The following is a 21,536-nucleotide window of genomic DNA, read 5'->3' on the forward strand; positions in this document are numbered from 1 at the left end:
ACCCTTGTTTGCTCATTAGATCGTAAACCTCAATCAGACTCCACTCATCCTTATTGTAGTAGTCTATCATATTTGTCTCTCCACCCAAATACTTCAAAGGCCCTCCTTAAAATCCAAACCTACCTTGGTGATAAATTTTGACACTAAAATAACCCATTCTAAACCATAAACCCTGTTACATTAGGTAAACATAGTCAAACAACATGAACCAAATTGTTTGAACAAAAGAGTAAATATTGGTCATCACAAAATACTACTAAATCCCTACATCCGTAAGCAAAGATCGAGTCACCAAAAAAAGAAACGTCATGCCCAAACTAACACAAACAAGGAACATTTTTCTGGGAGCACAAAAAATCAACTAAATCCTACAATACGAACAATCTCATATGTGGCTATCGTTCTTGGTGGAATTATTGCATAAAAACCCGAAAAATTTTTTTCCTTCATACATATCTTGTCGAACGAAATCACTTGTCATCAGAACAAAAAGGCTAAGCTATCATGCTACACAATCAAGAACGATCCACGAACTACCTTTAATCTGCAACCACTCCCTGCGATCAGCCTCGGAACAGAATAAAAAGGATATGGTGAAGAGAACTGGAATGCAATGGTTGCGTTGAAGTGCTCTGTTTCTTCAAAGTTTTGTGTTTGCTATACTGAATGTTATAATGGGTGCGACGATGCTGATGTGTCCATGTTAATCTTTGGTCTCACTAACTTAATCTCTACGTGTGAAATGACGTTAACGAAATGTTAGATATTTTGACGACAAGACATCATTAATTCGATTTAGAAACGTTAAAAATATAAATAGGACGTTTCAAACGTTAAAGACAACTTTGAGACTTATCCCAAATATTAGAGACAAAAATGATACTATACTCATTATTATATTATAAAACAAAGAGAGTACTTTTTTTTCTTGAAAATTGATCCTATTTACATTGATTAGTGAGTTAATAGTAACTAATATACGTATTAATTTATTTGTTATTTACTATATGTGCATACTATATATATTAATAAATATGAGATTAATTAAAATAATGATTCTATTAGTAAATAATATTACGTTTAATTTTTGAAATATCAAAAAAATTATATATGAAAGTATTGTGAACCAAATCTTTCACAATCCTTTTTGTATTATATTAACTATTAAGTAGCTTTTTTTTAAAAAAAAAAGAAAAAGGAAAAACAGAGAGGATATCTTGGGTAGTTAGGAGTTAGGACGTTAGACTGTTAGAGGCTTAACTTTTTCCCGTTGCTTTGGGCTTAATTTGGGTTTTGTAATTTTCTAGGTTCAACGAAAAATAAAAATAAAAATAAAAATCTCGCGATTAGATTAGTAGGTTGTTCTCAGAAAATTTAAAAAAAGCGCGTGCTTGGAGTGGCTTATTCTGATTGTGAGTGCTGAAAAACTCAGATAGAGAATCTTCAGTCTTCAAAGAGAGCAAGCTCATAAAGGTAATTCTTCATTTCTTCTTCTTCTTCTTTGTGGGAATTTGTAATCTTTTTGGCATTTTCAATCATGGATCATGCACATCTTGCAATGTTTGATTGAATATCAATGCGCATTCCGTTCAACTTTAAGTTCTCTCTTTCTTCTTCTGGTGATCATGGATGCGCTCGTTCTCTGCATGAACTCGGTGCTTCTTTGGGGGAATATTTTTTAAAAAAATGTGATTCTTTTTGAAAGATATTTTAAAAAGGTAAAAATAATTTATGTTGGGATAGCTCATGGAAAAGTATCTTTTATTTATTATATTTATCATGCTAATTTTTTTTTTAATAAAAGATCTTTTCTAAAATGATAAAATTTTAGCTTTTATATATATATATATATATATATATATATATTCATTTTAGCAGCGCTTTTGTTTTTACTTTTAAGAAAAATTACCAAACACACCATTTTTTTTCAAAAAGCGTTACTAAAAAAAGAAAACACTAGGTGTGGAACTGTATGCTTCCATGGTGTATGCTTCAATTTATTTTTTCCCCCCTTGTATATTCCTTTTTATGTGAGAGGGAGATAGATTCTTTCATCAGGGAGTTGCCCTCAAATTTATGAAGATTTATGATTTGATGCTCATTTTATTTTCTGGTAGAATCTTCCTGTGTTGATGCTAGAAATGTCAATATCAAGTTTGCACTAGATATAATTCCATTAAAATCTCAACAGAAATTTACCATCATTCCTTTAATTCCAGATCAATGGTTTATGCTTTCTCCCATATTAATGAACATGTGCTTATCCTATTAAATTGTAAGAAGAGTTAATCTTGCTTATCCTTTATGTGCTTCCTCTCATGTAATGTTGGTTTTAATGAACCTGCCTTATTTGTCTGTCTTAAGCTTTGCCTGTATATACTGATGCAGAAACGTTTGGTAACGAAAGAAAATCAGCCAAAAACAGTCATAACTTGCCGTATTTAGTATTCATTAATTGTCGCTATGGCTGTTTTCTTTTGTTTCCCTAGTATTACCGATACTGATGAAAACCACATTGTTGGAATCTTTCGATGAAAACAGATGTCTGTAATTCCGCCTTCTACTCCAAGGAGATTCGAAGCAACACATGTCGCTCCAAGGAAGCCTCAAGTTCTGCTTGCTGCTTGCGGATGTGTAGCTGCTGTAAAATTTGAAGTCCTTTGCAAATGTTTCTCACAGTGGGCGGAAGTAAGGGCAGTTGTCACGAAAGCCTCTCAGAAATTTGTTACTGAATTTCCCAAATCTGTGCCTGTATATACTGATGAGTATGAATTGCTTAGTTGGAGAAGATTGGGTGATCCAGTTCTTCATATTGATCTTGCTAACTGGGCTGAAATCATGGTCATTGCCCCATTATCAGCAGATACTCTTGCTAAGGTAATCAAACTCAGATTTATTTTTTCTCGCATTTTCCCTATGTACAAAGTAACATGGTTAAAAAAAAGACAAATTAGTTCCTAAAAGATATTATATTGGTCTATGGTAGGTCACTGATGAATGATGTTATTGCTGATAGATTTTCTTAGTGTCAACAAAAGAATGATTTAGGGACTAATTTGTTAGCAAATTGATATTTTAAGGATTGATTTGTTATATGCTTCTTTTTGGGGGACTAATTTGTGGGCACATTAATTATTGGAGTATCTCAAGAAAAATATGATCTTTTGATGGTGAACATGTCAATATTATTATCTTTTAAGGATTAAATTGGTGGTTCTCGCAAAATGTAGATTGCTGGAGGGTTCAGTAACAATTTGCTCACGTGTGTTGTAAGAGCTTGGGACTACAGCAAGCCACTCTTTGTTGCACCATCCATGGGAACTTCAACATGGAAAAACCCTTTCACTGATCAGCATCTCGCTGCCATTAATGACCTTGGAATGAATATCATCCCCCCACAGAAGACAGCTTCGGGGCATACCACTGGAGCCATGGCTGAGCCTGAAAGTATCTACTACAATGTGAGGTTCTACTATAATGCAAAGATGCAGAAGAAACCGGGTTAAGTTTGGCATTTATGTTGAGAAATGTGGGTGTAAATATGGGATATGTTGCTTATTATAATTTCCATGGTTGATTCTTATGGCCTCTTGATCTTGTGTTGTTGCATCATTCTTTCTATCAATTTTTGTGTTATCTCATACATCAAGTGTGATCATAGTTGTTGTATATAGGGTTGGGACTCTGTAGTCTCTTCTGTTCCTGTTAGTGTATAACTGTATGTGTTTAGTTTGCGTCATTAGGAATGAAATTGTAAAATTCTTTTTGATTCTTTGCAGTTCTATAGAATGACCTCAAATGTTAATTTTTTTTATATAGAATTAAAAATTCTGAATGTGATTAGAGGAACAAACCAGCTTCAAATGGCATCTTAGCAGATGAATCAATTTAAACTAGATTCAATTGCCCTTGCGTTGCGCGAAATTAATTTTTATATATAAGAAATTATTTAGTAAAAAAATCTCAAAACATAATATTAAATCTAAATAAAATTGTAAGGACATTATAAATTTTAGTGTTTGAAAGAATTTATCATGTAATATATATGTTTACCAAACTTAAATATTATAGCGTGAAAATGAATGTAATAATGCAAATATGTATAATATTTCAATAATGAACTATAATAGTCATCTTTTCATGAATCATGATATAATGTATTTTTAACATTATTATTACAACTATAAAATATTAAAAATATAAATTATTAAAAAAAATATGATATATAAGTGACAAAAACAACATATATAATTGATAAATACAATTAGATAAAAAGAAAAAACTTAAAAACATCATACATTATAGTGTTTTAGGAATTTATCATCCAATATATAATGAGTAAATTGTTTAGCAAACTAAAGTAAAAAAAATATGGTAATCAAACATTTTTTTAAATAATTATGAAAAATATTAGTAAAGATAAAGAGAAAGAATAAGAGAGATAAAAATAGAAATCTATTAAAGAAAAATAACATTATATTAAAGGCATATAGTAGTCACCAAAAAAAAAAGCATATAGTAACTTATATAGAAATAAAGAACAAAAAAAAATAAAAGGTAATTACCAAAAATAAAAAATAAAAGGTATGATTAAACACTTCATAAGAAGAAAAAAGTGATGGGATAGAAAAATTATAAAATAACAATTTCATTAAAATATTTATGTGGTAATATTAGAAATTATCTAATATGTCATGAGTTTATTGTGTCATTATTTGATATTTTATACATTATAAATAAATTGATAGTTAAATAAATGAATAAATAAATAACTTTTTATAAAATAAAATTGATACTTTAAATAGGATATACAATATTAGAATTTAAATCATAAATATGAATTAATATTTTTTATTATACTATACTTTCTTTTTGTAGAATTAAATAATTTAGTGTGTGAAATTATGAGATTAATGTTAGATTGATTATACAGATGCTATTTTTTATGAGTATAAATGTAGTTTTAAAATAAATGTTTTTTTTTTCTATATTGTTGCAAAGAATGATATGGCGGCGATCGTATATGAAATCTATCTATCTATTTATTTTTATTATATAAAAGTTGATACTTAAGTTCTTCTATATTCTGTTTAAGCCATATTTTCTTTTCTAACGATGTCATGTCAAAAATTTTGCTTACTTGGCAAAATTCAAAAATCAATCAATCATTTTTTAATAAAAAAATTTAAAAAAATAAAAAAATTCTTCTCTATTATTATTCAATTAAAACATAGAATACAAATTAAATACAATAAATATATATTAACTTCTCTCATAATAACAATAATAATTATAAAAATTTTAGTTTTAAATATTGAAATTTTACAAGTTAAACATATTAATACTCTTACTACTATATTATTTAGTCTATCTCTGCATGCTACATAAGATGTTACTATCTTTATTTTTTAATTTCTCATATTCATTAGCAAAAATTTCTTCAAATAAGTTTAAATTTGCCACATTTTTTTACTAAATACATTCAAATATATCATGATTATAAAATTAATTCATAATTTTATATTTAAATTTTTGGTATTCTTCATTCTCATTCATTTTTTATGACACATCTCTTTACTAGGTATATTTAAATTTATCATAATTATAAAACTAACTTACATTTTTGGTGTTTCTCGTTCTCATTCCCATTCATTTAATTTTTTTAATTATTTGCAACCCAAGGAACACCATATGAGAAGATATATGATAATTAAAGCAAATATAAGAACAAAAGCAACAAAGAAAGATATAATTTTGTACAACTCTAATATAGAAGGCCTATATCTCTTTTAAAAATATATGAAATCAAATTTTTTAAATAATAAACTATATTTTAGTTTATATTATATTTTAGTTGAATAATTATATAGAATTATATACAAATTATCAAATAAATATTCTGCAAAAAATTTGTAATATAAAACAATTCAAATTTAACATTAGTTTACATATTATCTAATCAATCTCTAAATAATATAGCATTTATTGGAATACACTATATAGTATAACTAATTTACCTCTCCACACATCGCGCAACAATGAAGCTTCACTTTTTTTTCCTCCAAACTTAGGAGGAGACTCGAACCTACAACCTTTAGATGAATATGAAAAAATTGTGCCATTTAAGTTATAGTTCGTTGACACGAAACTTTACTTTTTTACTTAGAAAAAGAATGGTGAATTCATTGCTAAGAGTAGACCTTAACTTTTGGCAGCTTATGAGTTTAAAGCCCTTTATAGTCCCAGTTTCCAGTCTTGACAAGCCAGAATAGATTCAGAAATTGAAGGGAGGTAAGCAAGAAACTTCCATCAAGGACCTTATTACATGAACTATGGATCTCATGATAGATAAGACAGCGGATTCAAGTTATTTGCAGCCATAAAGCTAACTAGCTTTTCACATTCTACAAAGCTCCATCAAGTTAGGCAGCAAACCTCCTTCAGCAAATGAAAATTTTCCTAGGTTATGCTCTATACAAGTTGCTTTCAGTGGACAGCAGCCAAGCCAAATGCAGAGAAGAACCCAAAGTGGAAACCAGAGATGGTTGATCATGAAACTTGAATGAAGGGTCCCAGTCATAGATTCAGCAATTACAGAGAAAAAAGCCATATTGAATTTCAGGTTCTGGATAATGAGAAACCTGTATAGAATAAAAGTTGACAAGTTTTGCCATAAGAATCATAATGTGACAATGCTGTTAATGCTGACAAATTAGAAAAGAGAACATTTTGTTTCATGAAAAAGATGAAAGCATCAACCAAACCAATGGAGCTAGAATTGTGTTTATATACATATATTTAATCAATTTAAGTTTTTCACTACAGCGTGGGAACTGAAGTTTGCATGCTATAACTTTTTAAACTAGAGATGAGAAATTCTATTGCAATTACCCTTCTAAAATGGATGAAGTGTGTGCTGTTCCAAGCACTCACAAGGTGCTTGAAACCACTGCATCTTTGCACTAGGTTTTATTGAATGCTTGCATTACCATATCTATGAATTCTTGCAATATTAAACTCTGCGTTTCAGACAGAGAAGAGTATATTAGATGGAGACAAGGAAAAAGTAGGAGGCATTATACAAAAATTCAAATAATAAATAGAGTCAACACAAAAAAAACTTCTGTTATGTTACCTTTGATTATCTGCTTCCTTTACAGCAGAAACAAATTATTTAATTGAAATATTCGGTGGTTGTAGAGAGATTTATTGGTATATCACAGCCTTTTGCCTCCTTCACTTTTCCAGGATCAAATTGGAAATCCAATGAAGCAGGAAAAAAGAAAAAAGAAAGAAAGAAAAGAAGAAAGGTACTCTTGCGGTAGGAGTTAGGAGCATAAGGTATCTTTAGATTGTGTTGAATCTAATTGAACTATCATAGCTAATGTAGAGCAAAAAGATGGCACATTAAAAATGAAATATCACAGAATTATGGTTATATAAATTTTTGCAACATTTTCTATATATATATATAAATCGTATTTTCCTATTATTAATGGATAATTTAAATATACATAGAAATATTATATTAATAATATTTCTATAATTTAAGTATAAATACGATACTCCAAGAGTACTTTTATGTACATCTTTATTAGAATAGAAAATCATCCTTGACAGCAAGTAACATAGAAAAGTATTATGCAACTATTGGTTAGTGCTGACTTGATCTTATAGTTAAAATGTTAAACACTTATACTAATACTTATTTCTAAAAGTTTCGTTATAATAAGTTAAGTTGCTGATGCAAGCATACTTGAGAAAGAAATGTTAATCAAGCAATAAGACTACTAAAACTATTTGTAAACTATGGCATATATTCACAAGTGATGAAATGTTTACTTCCAGAAAACAAGTTGACATTTAAGTGCCATATTACTGCACCTCACCTGTATCAAAATCTATTTAATTGACTAAAATACTCAAACAATGATTCAAAAAATAAAAAATTCTCATGGAGCCTGAACCACATCAAGAACATGCTGCATTTGCAATTTTGCAGTCAACCTTAAAATTCTTCCACATTATTCTCCTTGCTTATACAAAGAACTGTGCTCTTTCATTCCCTACTTAGGATGATAAAGATCGTCTTGAGTTCCCCATATGAGTTTTAGCTTCGAAGTGCATAATTGCCCCCATGGTGGATTTCATCATCTTAACCGAACTAAAGGATGAAGTGTATGTCGTGCCAAGCACTCACAAGAGGTTTGAAACCACACCATCACTTGCACTGGTTTCATTGAATGCTTGCGATACCATATCTATGAATTTCTTGCAACATTAAACTCTGTATCAGACAGAGACAAGGAAAAAGTAGGAGGCATATGGAAAAATTGAAATGATAAATAACATGAGAGCAAGAATAAATGCTAAAACTTACCTCAGTGCATCCCAATTCTCACCTTGCCTCATCCATGTATTACGATTCACGCTTCAGCCTTCCTATTGAGACATAGTGGGATACAGCATTCAGACTCAGTTTCTATTTCTGCATTACCCAGATGTGGAGTTTTGCTATGGAGGTAGGCAGGTTTTCTTGTGTGATATTCTCCAGCTTTGGACAGTATTTAATTCTTAATTCTTTGAGCGAGGTAATATGGTGAAGCCCCTTGCAGAAAAGTGCGAAAATTGTAGAGACTGGAGGGAAGCAGGAACAATGACCAAACTTTCTTCCAGAAAGAAAGGATAAGATGGTTAAGGCCTTGACTCTGCAAACCCTTTGATGTTATCCAGCTCTCTAATTTCTCGCAGCCAGTGATCCCAAGAGTTGTCAATCCATTTCAATTCTAAAATGTTGATGTGCGTCTTGTTACCCATCAACACTAGAAAGTTTAAAAAATGATCTTGCAACTAATTCATCAAAATATGCACAACCAATATTTTTTAATGTGTAGTTTTCCATTGGTTGTAAGAGATCTTCAGCCATCCAAAGCAAGATTAATTCATCCTTGTCAAAGTGATAATCTTCAGAATAGAATATAATGAGCAATAAACAAAGCACCGGTTTAAATGTGAAGGGAGGTAATGATAACTAACTCTTAATGCAGGAATAATTTTACACTTTCGAGTATATTGACCCAATCCTCTGCATTATACTTGTTGGCGCAAGAAACATCCAACTGTCTTCACGGCTAAAAGTAAATTGCACTTTTCAACAATTTTTCTACCAATTGCATATTGTTCAGAATTAGTAGAAATAAATGAATGCTTAAAAAACATCGACCAACAATCTTCGCCCGACAATAAACTTAGTTGATAATGTCGATTAGGAGCTACGAACACAGAAGCAACCTTTTCATTACGGATTGTTAAGAGAATTTTATTTCCATTATTCCATACCAAAAAGGTTTTAGAAGATTCTCCCAAATATCTCGTCAATCATCCAAAAAGGTTCAGCATGATAAGTATCATGTAACAATAATTTGATTATCTTGTCCTTATCTTTGTCTCACCCAAATATGTCAGAACTTACAACGAAAAATGTGGATGGAATTCTTCATAACTGCCCTGTGATTACACCTGTATCAAAATTTATTTAATTGACTAAAATGCTCAAACAATGATTCAAAGAATTAAAAAATCCTCATAGAGCCTGAACCACATCAAGAGCATTTACAATTTTGCAGTCAACCTTAAAATTCTTCCACATTATTTTCCTTGCTTATACAAAGAACTGTGCTCCTTCATTTCCTTCATTGCCCCCATGGTGAATTTCATCATCTTAACAGAATGAAAGAATAATCGGTCTAGATAAATTGATACCTGTAATAAAATTTAAATTTGGGCTGAATTTGATTCAGATTATCAAATTGATGTAAGTCCTTAACTAGTGTATATGATGTTTTTGAGCAATCAAATAGAGAAAATTATATAATAAGAAAAAATTATTATTATTATAAAAATTAAAATTGTTAATTATACAATGGGACTAAATTCAACCACAGCAAACAAAAAAAAATTCAGAATCTAAATATATTTGATATTAAATAAAATTCAAATTCTTGTTCATCTGCTAATTATGTAAACCTAATTAAGTCATTTAATGTGACTGATTCTAACTTTTCTGGCTTGTCAGGTTTCCTTAATTGAAGATAACTACGCAAACTTTTGGCACCAATTCCACATGGACGAAGTGTATCTGAATAAGGAACAAAATGAATAAATCTAGAGTCACACCCATGGTCACAAATTTCTGAGAGCACCATATATTTTTCACTACTTAAACCGTATGAATAAACCTTTTTCTTGGTAGCAAAAACAAGATCACCGTTCAAAACGGTAAAGCCTGTGATCTCAGGATGCTGTTCCATTAAACCCATTCCTTTCACTCTCACCTTCAAGATCCTTCTCCACGAATTCGACTCATAGTTTGTTAGAATCCAAACCGTAAACACACGCTTTCTCAATCTCACTAAGCAAATAGTTTGATAGCCAGCAACTTCTCCCCATTTGAAAATACTCATACGGCAACTGATATCATGGGAGCCCTTTCTTGCTTCTTTAGGAACCCTTAACAACTTGGTTTCGACGCTTTCATCTTCATCGCCGTTCGAGATTTCATAAGACATGATATAAGGCCTAAAATGAGTGCTATTTTTAGCAAGATATCTGTAGCAATCCGAGATAAAGTGAATGGCGCCATTGCAAATCACAGGCATGTTAAATTTCAAATTCCTAGATCCAGCAAAGAAACGGTTCTTCCTTAAGCTCCAAGCACCTTGTTTATGACTATAAACATGGCAATCAAAATGTGAACTCCATTCTTCATTGTCAAAAAGAATCAACCTGTAATCATCAGAGTCGCATTCCAGTGTCATGGACAAACTATGAAGATTCCCTCGCTGCTGCAAGTGGTTGGGGAGGGGAATGTATAAAAGGTAACAAGTTGCTGGATTGATGATAAACAATTCTGATCGATGAACACAAAGGAGTAAACCGTTGCTTGAGCTTAGAATCTTGAACCTTGAGCTTGCGATGAATCGTAGCATGTTTTCAGGGACGCCGGAGGAAAGTTCCTGTCCCAGCAAAGGATGCAACTTGAGGTAGTCGTTGTGAGTCAGAATGTCATCTCTTTGAATGAAGAAGCATGAAGAACGATCTTTCTTCAATGAGTTTTCTGCTTGTTTTGCTACAAAGTATGGAGTTTTTGGAAGCTCTGAAAAGAGTTTTGAAGAAGATTTGAGTTTGTGGATTGCTTTTGCAGGTAACCAAGACAATATCTCTATTAACTCATCGTTAGACATTGTAGCCATTGTGATCAAGATCAACGATGACTTACTTGTTTGAAAGCCAAGAATGAAAATATTCAAGAAGAGAAAGAGGAGTGGAACATAATTTAAGGGAAGCGAACTACCTATTAATTACGTTCTGATTGATTTAAATTTAATCATATCATATCATATCATATCATATCAAATCTATTAAGATGAAATTTGATTTAAATTAATTAGGAACAAGTCATAATGATATCTTTAGTTGAATTTTAAATTTTAAAATTTTATCTTGAAAAGATTTGACCAAAACTGATCATGTCGGAGTCTGTTAGAGAAAGATATATAAAAAAATCAGAAAATACGAGTTTGTTTAAAAGACATAAATCCTCCGTCTAATTATTATTGTTCTTTTTCTGTAACTATTGATTACTCTTCTTTATTTTAATTTGATTTGATTGAATGGTTGATTCTGACCAGGGAATTAATATTTTACTAACTGCCAATGAGCACTGCATTGGCCGATTGGTGGATGATGTGCGATTCCAGATTGATTCGAACAACATTAGTGCAAATCATTGCACAATATACAGGATGTCGGTTACAAACGAAAATATGGTGGACACAACATCAATTTTCTTGAAAGATACAAGGTTGTGGATTCTTTTTCAGAGCTTGGCTATTTCTATCCTTCCCGTGGAAAAATTTCCCCCTTGTCATATTCTGATTTTTGTAAAGTGTTGTTCAGCACAAATGGAACTTATCTTAACTGGGAGAAGTTAAAAAAGAATGGTCCTGCTGTCAAAGTCTGCCATGGTGATATTATATCGTTTGCTGCTCCTCCTCAGCACGGTATGAATGCTTTCCAGTTATCAGAAGTCAGAATTTTCATTTTTCTTTAATAAATCAAAAAATATTTTGTATCTTTTGATACAGATCTTACATTTTCTTTTGTATATCGAGAGGTGCTTTTGTCCTCCCCCATGCCAGATAATGCAGCTGCTAAGAGAAAAGCAGGTAATGTTATGATTAAGCAAACTTAATTTACTAGTTTTTGTCATTATAGCATTCTACTCCTATTATGTTCATTATAGAATTCAAGCTTGAAAATTATATTATAGCATGTTGTAATATTCATAATTTTCCTATACATTTGATTTTGACATTTGCAGCTTCTTCATATAACTTCATGTGATCAACTGTTTACTTCCTATTCGTTGTGAAATTTATATAACATCTAATTGATAATTATGATATATAATGTAATTTTCTATCAGAAAGTTATGTGAAAGATACATCAGGGTTGATATAGATATTTGTTTTATTTGAGTTTGTGGTGCTTTTAAAATTTGTCTTACTTTTTCTTATCTTGAATATATAGAGCGTTGTGCCTTTGAAAGCAAGAGATTGAAAGGCTTAGGCATTGGTGCCCCCGAAGGTCTCATTTCTCTTGATGATTTTCGAAGCCTTCAAAGATCAAACACAGTAAGTTAATTTAAAAGGATGCAATATCCTAAGCACTGTAAACTCCTCCTTTCTTACCCTTCTTTTTTCTCATGTTAATTGTATCCTATCTTATTCTTGGCAGGAGCTGAGGAAGCAGTTGGAGAATCAGGTGGTATTAATTGATACTTTGCGTAATGACAACCGTGTTGCTGTTGATCGTCATGAAAGTGTATGTAGCTGATGTATTTTCAATTTATGTTCTCTCCTAAAACTCTGCATGCAGATTTTAAAATAAAATGTTCAATCTCAAGTTGTTCTTTGTTGTATCAATATGTGGTCTACAATGTCTATAATATGTAGGTATGATCTATATAATTCTGAGCTATTTAATTCTTGATTGTTGAGTTCTTCACTACTTTAGTCCTCAATGTTGATGCAAGTGTCATAGGAGTGAAATTGTTCATTTTTATGTAGTTTGAGCTTGAACTGATCCTTGATTGACTGATTTTTATATTGCAATGAGAATTGGCAATGTGGAATGATTTTAGTGCTTATGTACATGTGTCTATATTCTTGTGTGTAACATCCTGGGATGAATTTTAGTATTGACTGTTGGAGGAGGATGGACCTTTTGGTACCATGCTTAGTATTAAACCTTTTGCCCCCACCCTGGTTACGCTAGCTGTATGTTTTATAATTGAGTCCCTCTCACTTGCTCCTCTGCATGCAGTCAGAAAGTAAATATAGCTGAACTCAGGGAACAATTAGATGACGAGCGGATTCAGCGAAAAGATGAGCGGGAAAAGGCCACAAGTGATCTAAAGGCTGCTGTTTTTAGAGCCCAGTCTGAGGCTCAAGAGGAATTAAGACGACACACTGATGCTTCCTTAAGAAGAGAAAGAGAACTACATGAAACAATAAATAAGCTTCAGGTTTGAAGGTTTTGTCGCTAAAGCAGTAAGAAACTGTACTCTCTTTACTTTTGAAGCTTATAAGCTGTCATTCTTTTTGTATGTTGTAGGAGTCAGAGAGAGAAAGGTGTTTGCTAGTTGAAACCTTGAGGTCCAAACTGGTATGGTTCTGCTTATGTTTAGCCTACAATGGATGACAACTTGTGTATTTCATAAATAAGTTTGTGCCTTCGTTACATTTTGTTGCAGGAGGATACTAGGCAAAAGATGGTTGTGTCTGATAATAAGGTTCGCCAGTTGGAAACTGAATTGCATGAGCAGAAGCTGACCACTGGAAATCAAACAAAGGTAATCATATGGTTTTGTGTGTGTATTATGTGCCCTTTTCATATTTTGGATTTGTTTACTATTTCGCTGAACGAAAATGCAAATTCATGGAGCAGAAAATAGAAGAACTTGAAGAGGAAACAATTAGATTAAGCAAAGAGCTTGAGAGTGAAAAGGTAGATATCAGAATTTCATGTTCCAAGAATGTTTTTGTATAAAGGTGTTTGTCTAAATGATGTCTGCTTTCCACCGATTGCTGTTACTGTTAATGACTTATTTCTGTGTGACTTCAGAGTATGACAGTATCTTATTTATATGTTGCTAGACTGATAAATTCTAATTAATAAGTTGCTTTTGCTTTCTAATTCAATATCCCCCCTTATTCTATTCTATCTGTTATTTATTTTCTTTAGCTCTCACTTCTTTTCTTTTGGTGGTGAAGTTTCTTTATGTGAAACTGAAAATATTTGTTGCTGTTGTTAGCAGGCAGCTCGAGAAGAAGCATGGGCTAAAGTTTCTATTCTTGAGCTTGAGATAAATGCCGCAATGCGGGATCTAGATTTTGAGAGGAGGAGGTTAAGAGGTGCCAGGGAAAGACTTATGCTTCGGTAAGGAACAAGTTTCTGTTTAATATGATCACTGGACAACTGTAGTTTGAAAATTATGTAAGGATGAACCTATATGTATAAAGAATATTAGAGGACATCGCAGCATGGGCTACTTTACTTGAATACTGTAATTCTTTGGCTTGCTTTACAGTTTACATATAACATTTTTTTTCTTAAATTGGTGATTAAAATAGATAGGAACGAGAATTCTCTGACTTCTTAATTAGAATTATCACCAGTGTGTATATTATGGATATGTGAACATTACTATCATAGATTCTGAATGGATTTTAGCTATCCTGAAAATTTGAAGAATAAAGGATGTATAAACATCTTCAAGAATATGAAAGCAAATAGCAGAGCAATTGAGCCTAAATAAAAGTAGGACCGCGGCTGAATAGTTTTTGTTTTATTTATTAGAATGGACTACTCAACAATGTCATTGCAGTAAAAATTGTGGATCCTGGTATTCATCTGTTGGATATGTCATTCATGCTAAGTTAATCAGCTTTGTTTAGTAGTCCCTGTTGGTTAACATGCTGCATCGTTGCACTGTTTGTATTAAATGCTGATTGGCACTTTAACTTTAAGAGGCAACATCTACACCCGCATTATGCTTTGATTTTGCCACTGAAGCTCATTGATGTCATGTAGGGAAACACAACTAAGGGCATTTTATTCCACTACTGAGGAGATACAAGTACTCTTTGCTAAGCAACAGGAGCAATTAAAGGCTATGCAAAGAACTCTTGAAGACGAAGAGAATTATGAGAATACTTCTGTAGATATGGATGGAGTTATCGGTGGAACCCCTGGAAGAGAGAGAGAAGTTGCAGGATACCATAGCAAAAATACTGCAAAGGCAGGCTCAACTGCATCTACACAGAAGCGCAACAGAGATCAAGTAGAAACCTCAAGCAATGAAGCTAGTGACACTGAGAAGCATGAATGTGAGGTGAGAAGTCAAGAATGCCAAAATACACAAGGGTTCACCAGTGCAGATCATGACCATGATGTAAGAGGTGGCTTTGGTTCTGATATTGACGGTGCTGCAGCTATGATGGATGAAGGTGCTGGTGGTACTGAGTGTGTTCTGGGAACTGAAAGTCCTTCAAATTATGGCATAAAGCATGTTGATTTAAATAAATCTGGTCCTCTAGATGGGGACACTATGCAGTGTGATGCTGATGTAAATGTACAAGAAACTGAGGAGCAAGCCCATGATCATCGTGTTTCGCATCTGTTGCAATTACATGATCCTACAGACACTGAAAAAGTTATTGAGGATACCGAAGTTGGTGGCACAATCAGAACAGCAGACCTTTTAACATCCGAAGTTGCTGGCAGCTGGGCTTGCAGTACAGCCCCTTCTGTGCATGGAGACAATGAATCTCCAAGCAGAGACAATAACGAAGGTTGTGGCCCATTGCATGATTCAAATATTGTGGTGGCTGAGAGTCAGAACACTGATGATGCTGCCGCTAAACGGAATGAGCGGCAAGCACTCCGGGATATGATTGGCATTGTTGCTCCTGATTTGAGGGAGAAGTTTGGAGGTTCTGCATATAATTGTGGTGAAAAGCAAGAGAAAGATGGCAGTTCAACTGACTCGGACACGCAGAGTTGTAGCAACAGTGGCAATGAAGGTAGAATCAATGCAGAGGGTGGAGCTATGTCTGATGAAGAAACTCAATGTTGTGACCATGTTGAAGAGAATGAAAAGCAGGATGATGCCATGGACGAAGGTGATGATGAAGCTACTCAAGAAGATTGAATCTGTTGTATAAAATATAAGTCAGGAAACTGTACATATTTACATGGGTTTCTGAAGACATCTCATCTCATCTCGTATATAAAGTGGTTGATTACCACTTGCGGTTATGACCCCCTCTAATTATATTCAAGGCGTCTTATGTTATTCTGTATTTTTAACATTAATATTATTTTTCTTTAACATGTATAAATTGATTAAGATAATCTAATTTATCTACTTCAACTTATATTTTATTATATAAGTTAACATTAATTTTATACCTCTTCTTGATCTTCCTTCATATAGTTTCGTATCTTTTTTTTTAATTTTTGTTAATATTTTGCACAAATAAATTTTATGATCATATTTCTTTTTTATTTTTTTTCTGCTAAATAATTGGTTTATTACATATAGGTGATGAAGTTTTATTAGTGTTTTAACGGATTTTTTAGTGAAAGAATCACATTGTTCCAAATAATATCAAAGGTTGTGTAATTTATTTATTTTGTTAACAGTCGCATTATCATCGTGTGAATGGAGTTGGATGGGATTATGTTGACTCAAATGAAATGTATAATGGAACAAATTTAAACGGAGCCGAACCTAGGGATCATTGACATCATGATAAAAAGGAGATTTAGTGTAAAATACACCATGACAGCCTTGAACAACAGAATCTAAGGAACATAACACTGAGATAGAGACAACAGTACGGAGACACTAAAAGTTATTCTTTAGTTGAATTTTAAATTTTAAAATTTTATCTTAAAAAGATTTGACCAAAACTGATCATGTAGGAGTCTGTTAGAGAAAGACATAAAAAAAAAATCAGAAAATACGAGTTTGTTTAAAAGACATAAATCCTCCGTCTAATTATTATTGTTCTTTTTCTGTATATCGATTACTCCTCCTTATTTTGATTTGATTTGATTGAATGGTTGATTCTGACCAGGGAATTAATATTTTACTAACGCCAATTGGTGGATGATGTGCGATTCCAGATTGATTCGAACAACATTAGTGCAAATCATTGCAGAATATACAGGATGTCGGTTACAAACGAAAATATGGTGGACACAACCTCGATTTTCTTGAAAGATACAAGGTTGTGGATTCTTTTTCAGAGCTTGGCTATTTCCATCCTTCCTGGAGAAAAATTTCCCCCTTGTCATATTCTGATTTTTGTAAAGTGTTGTTCAGCACAAATGGATGAAGTGTGTGCTGTTCCAAGCACTCACAAGGTGCTTGAAACCACTGCATCTTTGCACTAGGTTTCATTGAATGCTTGCATTACCATATCTATGAATTCTTGCAATATTAAACTCTGCGTTTCAGACAGAGAAGAGTATATTAGATGGAAACAAGGAAAAAGTAGGAGGCATTATACAAAAATTCAAATAATAATAACGTCAACACAAAAAAATTTCTGTTATGTTACCTTTGATTATCTGCTTCCTTAACAGCAGAAGCAAATTATTTAATTAAAATAGTCGATGGTTGTAGAGAGATCCATTGGTATACCAAAACCTTTTGCCTCCTTCACTTTTCCAGGATCAAATAGGAAATCCAATGAAGCAGGAAAAAAGAAAAAGGAAAGAAAGAAAAGAAGAAAGGTACTCTAAGGTATCTTTAGATTGAATTGAATGTAATTTAACTATTATAGCTAATGTAGAGCAAAAAATGGCACACTAAAATGAAATAGCATAGAATTATGGTTATATAAATTATTTTTGCAACATTTTATATATATATATATAAATCGTATTCGCCTATCCTTTACGGCAAGTAACATAAAGAAAGTATTATACAACTATTGGTTAGTGCTGACTTGATCTTATAGTTACAGTGTTAAACACTTATACTAGCACTTGTTTCTCAAAAGTTTCGTTATAATAATTTAATTTGCTGATGCAAGCATACTTGAGAAAGAGATGTATAGTAAAACTATTTATAAACTATGGCATATATTCACAAATGATGAAATGTTTACTTCCAGGAAACAAGTTGATATTTAACTACCTTGTTACTGCACTTGTATCAAAATCTATTTAATTGACTAAAATGCTCAAACAATGATTCAAGAAATAAAAAATTCTCATGAAGCCTGAACCACATCAAGAACATGCTGCATTTGCAATTTTGCACTCAACCTTAAAATTCTTCCACATTATTCTCCTTGCTTATACAAAGAACTGTGCTCCTTCATTTCCTACTTGGGATGATAAAGATCGTCTTGAGTTCCCCATATGAGTTTTAGCTTTGAAGTGCATAATTGCTCCCATGGTGGATTTCATCATCTTAACAGAACAAAAGAATAATCAATCTAGATAAATTGATAACTGTCAAGTTTACTATAAGAAGCATAATGAGAGAGTACCATAATGCTAAAAAGAATGTAGAAAGTAGAACATATGTTGTATGAAAGATGAAACATCAACCAATGAAGCTAGAATCGTGTGCTATATCAACATATTTAATCAATTTAATTTTTTCACTAGAGTGTTGGAACTGAAGTTTCGCATGTTATGAATTCTAAACTAGAGACGATAAATTCTATTGCAATTACCCGTCTAAAATGGATGAAGTGTATGCGTGCCAAGCACTCACAAGAGGTTTGAAATTAAACCACACTATCCCTTGCACTGGTTTCGTTGAATTCTTGCGATACCATATCTATGAATGTCTTGCAACATTAAACTCTGCATCAGACAGAGACAAGGAAAAAGTAGGAGGCATATGGAAAAATTGAAATGATAAATAACATGAGAGCTTGAACAAATGCTAAAACTTACTTCAGTGCATCCCAGTTCTCACCTTGCCTCATCCATGTATTACGATTCACGCTTCAGCCTTCCTAATGAGACAGTGGGATAAAAGCATTCAGACTCAGTTTCTCCACTTAACACCGGACAGTCTTTTATTGAAAGCCATTCAAGTTTTGGAAACCCATCAACGTCATGAGGAATATGCCACTCTCGCCAGCGAGGCATTTCACCAAATGTCAGACTTCGAAGAGATCTGAAGGGTGTCCCTTCATGACATGATTCAGTGTTGTTGTAAAACTCACCACCAATTCTTTCCCGCCTATCAAATCTAAATACCACCAGACGCTGCAGAGCGGGTAACTGTCCCAATGAAGGAAGCTGACGACGATTCTTAAAACTCCTCAAACTCAATTTGGTTATATTGAAGTAGCAAGAAAGGTCTAACCAATCGGGGAATATTTCATCCCTATAACCATCAATTGATAACTCTTTCAAGTTTCTACCAGGATGTAACTCCTCAAGTATATCTCTCTTTTTCAACATCAACAATACCAATATCACCATCTCCAAGCTCAATTCTAAAATGCTGATGTTTTGTTTCTTCGGTGATTTCGTTCACAACTTTTTATTATTTTTTTTAATATAAATTAAAGCCACTTGCGAATAAAATAATAATTTGATAAATAATAAAACACTGATTATGAAGAGCTCTTGTCTCCTCTATAAAACTTTAGTAAAAAGAATCATAATGAGATTTCAGGTATCGTTGTTTTGAATTATTTGTGGGAGTCTGAGAGAAGTCTCTAGAATGGATATATGTAAAAATATTTACACCTCTGCATTACATGTGTGTGAGTTCAATAAGGTTGTGTTGTCTCTAATATGGATATATGTAAAAATATTTACACCTCTAGATTACATGTGTGTAAGTTCAATAAGATTGTGTTTGGCTTTTATGTCAGTATAAATGAATCATAAACATAGATATATAAAAGTATATAGACATAAAAAGACATTAATTTTATATTGTATTTAGTAAATTAGATAGAACAAAAAATTGTAAATAAATTAGTGTCTTATATTAGAAATTTGTATCTCAGCATTTTAAAGAGACACAAAATTTATATTTTTAATGGATGTTTATGTATAACCATATTTTCTATTATTTTTGTTTCAGTGAATAAACACCATACATATATAAAAAACAAACGATACTAAAGAGACACGTGTCCGCTATCAATGATATACAAAATCAATCTTTTAAAAAAGGGGTAAAGTACTAAATTAATTCTTAGGTTTGGGTGTAATTCTGTTTTGGTCCTTAAGGTTTAAAATGTTCTATTTGAATTCAAAAATGTTTCATTTAGCATCAATTTAGTCCCACAGTGAGGTCAAAATTAAATAATTAACAAAATGTCCTACATAATAACAGTTTAAGAACAAAATCGATAATCTGGAGAACAAATACAAGGTCCAGAGGCACAAAATCAACCATTGATGCATCAATACATTTATTTATCATTTTCTTTAGTTTTATAGAAAATATTTTATTTATATTATAAAAAAATAATAAATAAATGTATTGATGTATCAATGGTTGATTTTATGCCTCTGGAGCTTGTACTTGTTCTCCAAATTATCGATTTTGTTCTTGTACTGTTGTTATGTAGGATATTTTGTTAATTATTTAATTTTGACCTCACTGTGGGACTAAATTGATGCTAAATAAAATTTTTTTGGATTCAAATAGAACACTTTAAACCTTAAAAACCAAAACAGAATTACGCTCAAACCTAGGGGACCAATTTAGTACTTTACCCTTTAAAAAAGTGTGATTGTAATAGTAGTGAGTCAGAAACTTTATTCAAAAACAATCTTGTCAAAGCAGAAGGATTATTTACTAATGTTACTTGTGGGAGTACGTACTCCTCATCTAGCGCCCGACGCTCTGCTAGGGTTTCACTGCGCCGCCTCCATGGTTACACCTTTCTTTGTCTTTTCTTTGTCAAACTCTTTTCCATCTTCTTCTATTTTTTATTTTTTTCTTAAGTTCTTTTCCACTTAGCTCCCTAATTTTCGTTTTCTCTTCCAATTCATTGCTCTTTTAATTCATTCCCTTTTTTTAATTCACTCATTCCATATATCTTATGTCTCTTTGGAATCATTGAATACCAATTCTGATTTTCTCTACACCATGAGCAACAAATCAGAGACTCAAAACCCTCATATAATTGCTATGACGGTGGAGGGTGCCAGCCTTCAAGTGGCACCCAAAGAAATACGAAATTACTCTCATGGAATTGTCGGGGTTTGGGGAGACCCCTGACAATCCACAATCTTAAAGGGATTTGCAAATCCTACTCCCCCGAGGTTGGTTTTATCTGTGAAACAAAAAATCAATCTCGACAAGTCGAAGAAAAACTAAGATCTTTTGGTTTCAAGGAATGGTTTATTGTAGATCCGGATGGATTATCAGGGGGTTTGGCAATGGCATGGAGGGATGGTTGCACTGTTCA

The 21,536-nt window shown here is 32.4% G+C and overlaps 3 protein-coding genes and 1 long non-coding RNA gene across 4 annotated transcripts; 2 read left to right on the forward strand and 2 right to left on the reverse strand.

Annotated features, from left to right (window-relative positions):
- The first annotated feature begins 1,260 nt into the window (after positions 1-1,260).
- Positions 1,261-3,540, forward strand: LOC130972904 (probable phosphopantothenoylcysteine decarboxylase). Its single transcript, XM_057897242.1, has 3 exons — positions 1,261-1,473; positions 2,542-2,877; positions 3,231-3,540. Exons 2-3 carry the CDS (start codon positions 2,542-2,544, stop codon positions 3,504-3,506), a joined length of 612 nt encoding a protein of 203 aa, XP_057753225.1. The 5' UTR covers positions 1,261-1,473; the 3' UTR covers positions 3,507-3,540.
- Positions 3,541-10,016: 6,476 nt separating this feature from the next.
- On the reverse strand, positions 10,017-11,252 carry LOC130975558 (uncharacterized). Its single transcript, XM_057900333.1, has one exon. The coding sequence runs from the start codon at positions 11,250-11,252 to the stop codon at positions 10,017-10,019; it is 1,236 nt and encodes a 411-aa protein (XP_057756316.1).
- A 420-nt stretch (positions 11,253-11,672) lies between these two features.
- LOC130975560 (uncharacterized) lies at positions 11,673-16,488 on the forward strand. Its single transcript, XM_057900334.1, has 11 exons — positions 11,673-11,863; positions 11,959-12,062; positions 12,147-12,227; positions 12,592-12,695; positions 12,799-12,885; positions 13,391-13,588; positions 13,678-13,728; positions 13,817-13,915; positions 14,011-14,070; positions 14,381-14,502; positions 15,157-16,488. Exons 1-11 carry the CDS (start codon positions 11,673-11,675, stop codon positions 16,274-16,276), a joined length of 2,217 nt encoding a protein of 738 aa, XP_057756317.1. The 3' UTR covers positions 16,277-16,488.
- Positions 16,489-17,132: 644 nt separating this feature from the next.
- On the reverse strand, positions 17,133-19,597 carry LOC130976705 (uncharacterized). Its single transcript, XR_009084736.1, has 4 exons — positions 19,048-19,597; positions 18,822-18,954; positions 17,694-18,552; positions 17,133-17,579 (listed from the first exon to the last, which is right to left on the reverse strand). It is a non-coding gene; the product is annotated as an uncharacterized LOC130976705 (long non-coding RNA).
- Between the last annotated feature and the right edge of the window lie 1,939 nt (positions 19,598-21,536).

This window comes from Arachis stenosperma, chromosome 4 (assembly GCF_014773155.1).
Source record: "Arachis stenosperma cultivar V10309 chromosome 4, arast.V10309.gnm1.PFL2, whole genome shotgun sequence".
Classification (NCBI taxonomy): Eukaryota; Viridiplantae; Streptophyta; class Magnoliopsida; order Fabales; family Fabaceae; genus Arachis; species Arachis stenosperma.

Excerpts from the sequence above, each read along its gene's own strand:
- LOC130972904 (XM_057897242.1), top strand. The coding sequence starts at position 2,542 with ATGTCTGTAATTCCGCCTTCTACTCCAAGGAGATTCGAAGCAACACAT. Across the intron at positions 2,878-3,230 it reads CAGCAGATACTCTTGCTAAG|ATTGCTGGAGGGTTCAGTAA; the intron begins GTAATCAAACTC and ends CGCAAAATGTAG.
- LOC130975558 (XM_057900333.1), bottom strand. The coding sequence starts at position 11,252 with ATGGCTACAATGTCTAACGATGAGTTAATAGAGATATTGTCTTGGTTA.
- LOC130975560 (XM_057900334.1), top strand. The coding sequence starts at position 11,673 with ATGGTTGATTCTGACCAGGGAATTAATATTTTACTAACTGCCAATGAG. Across the intron at positions 13,589-13,677 it reads AAACAATAAATAAGCTTCAG|GAGTCAGAGAGAGAAAGGTG; the intron begins GTTTGAAGGTTT and ends TGTATGTTGTAG. Across the intron at positions 13,916-14,010 it reads CCACTGGAAATCAAACAAAG|AAAATAGAAGAACTTGAAGA; the intron begins GTAATCATATGG and ends TTCATGGAGCAG.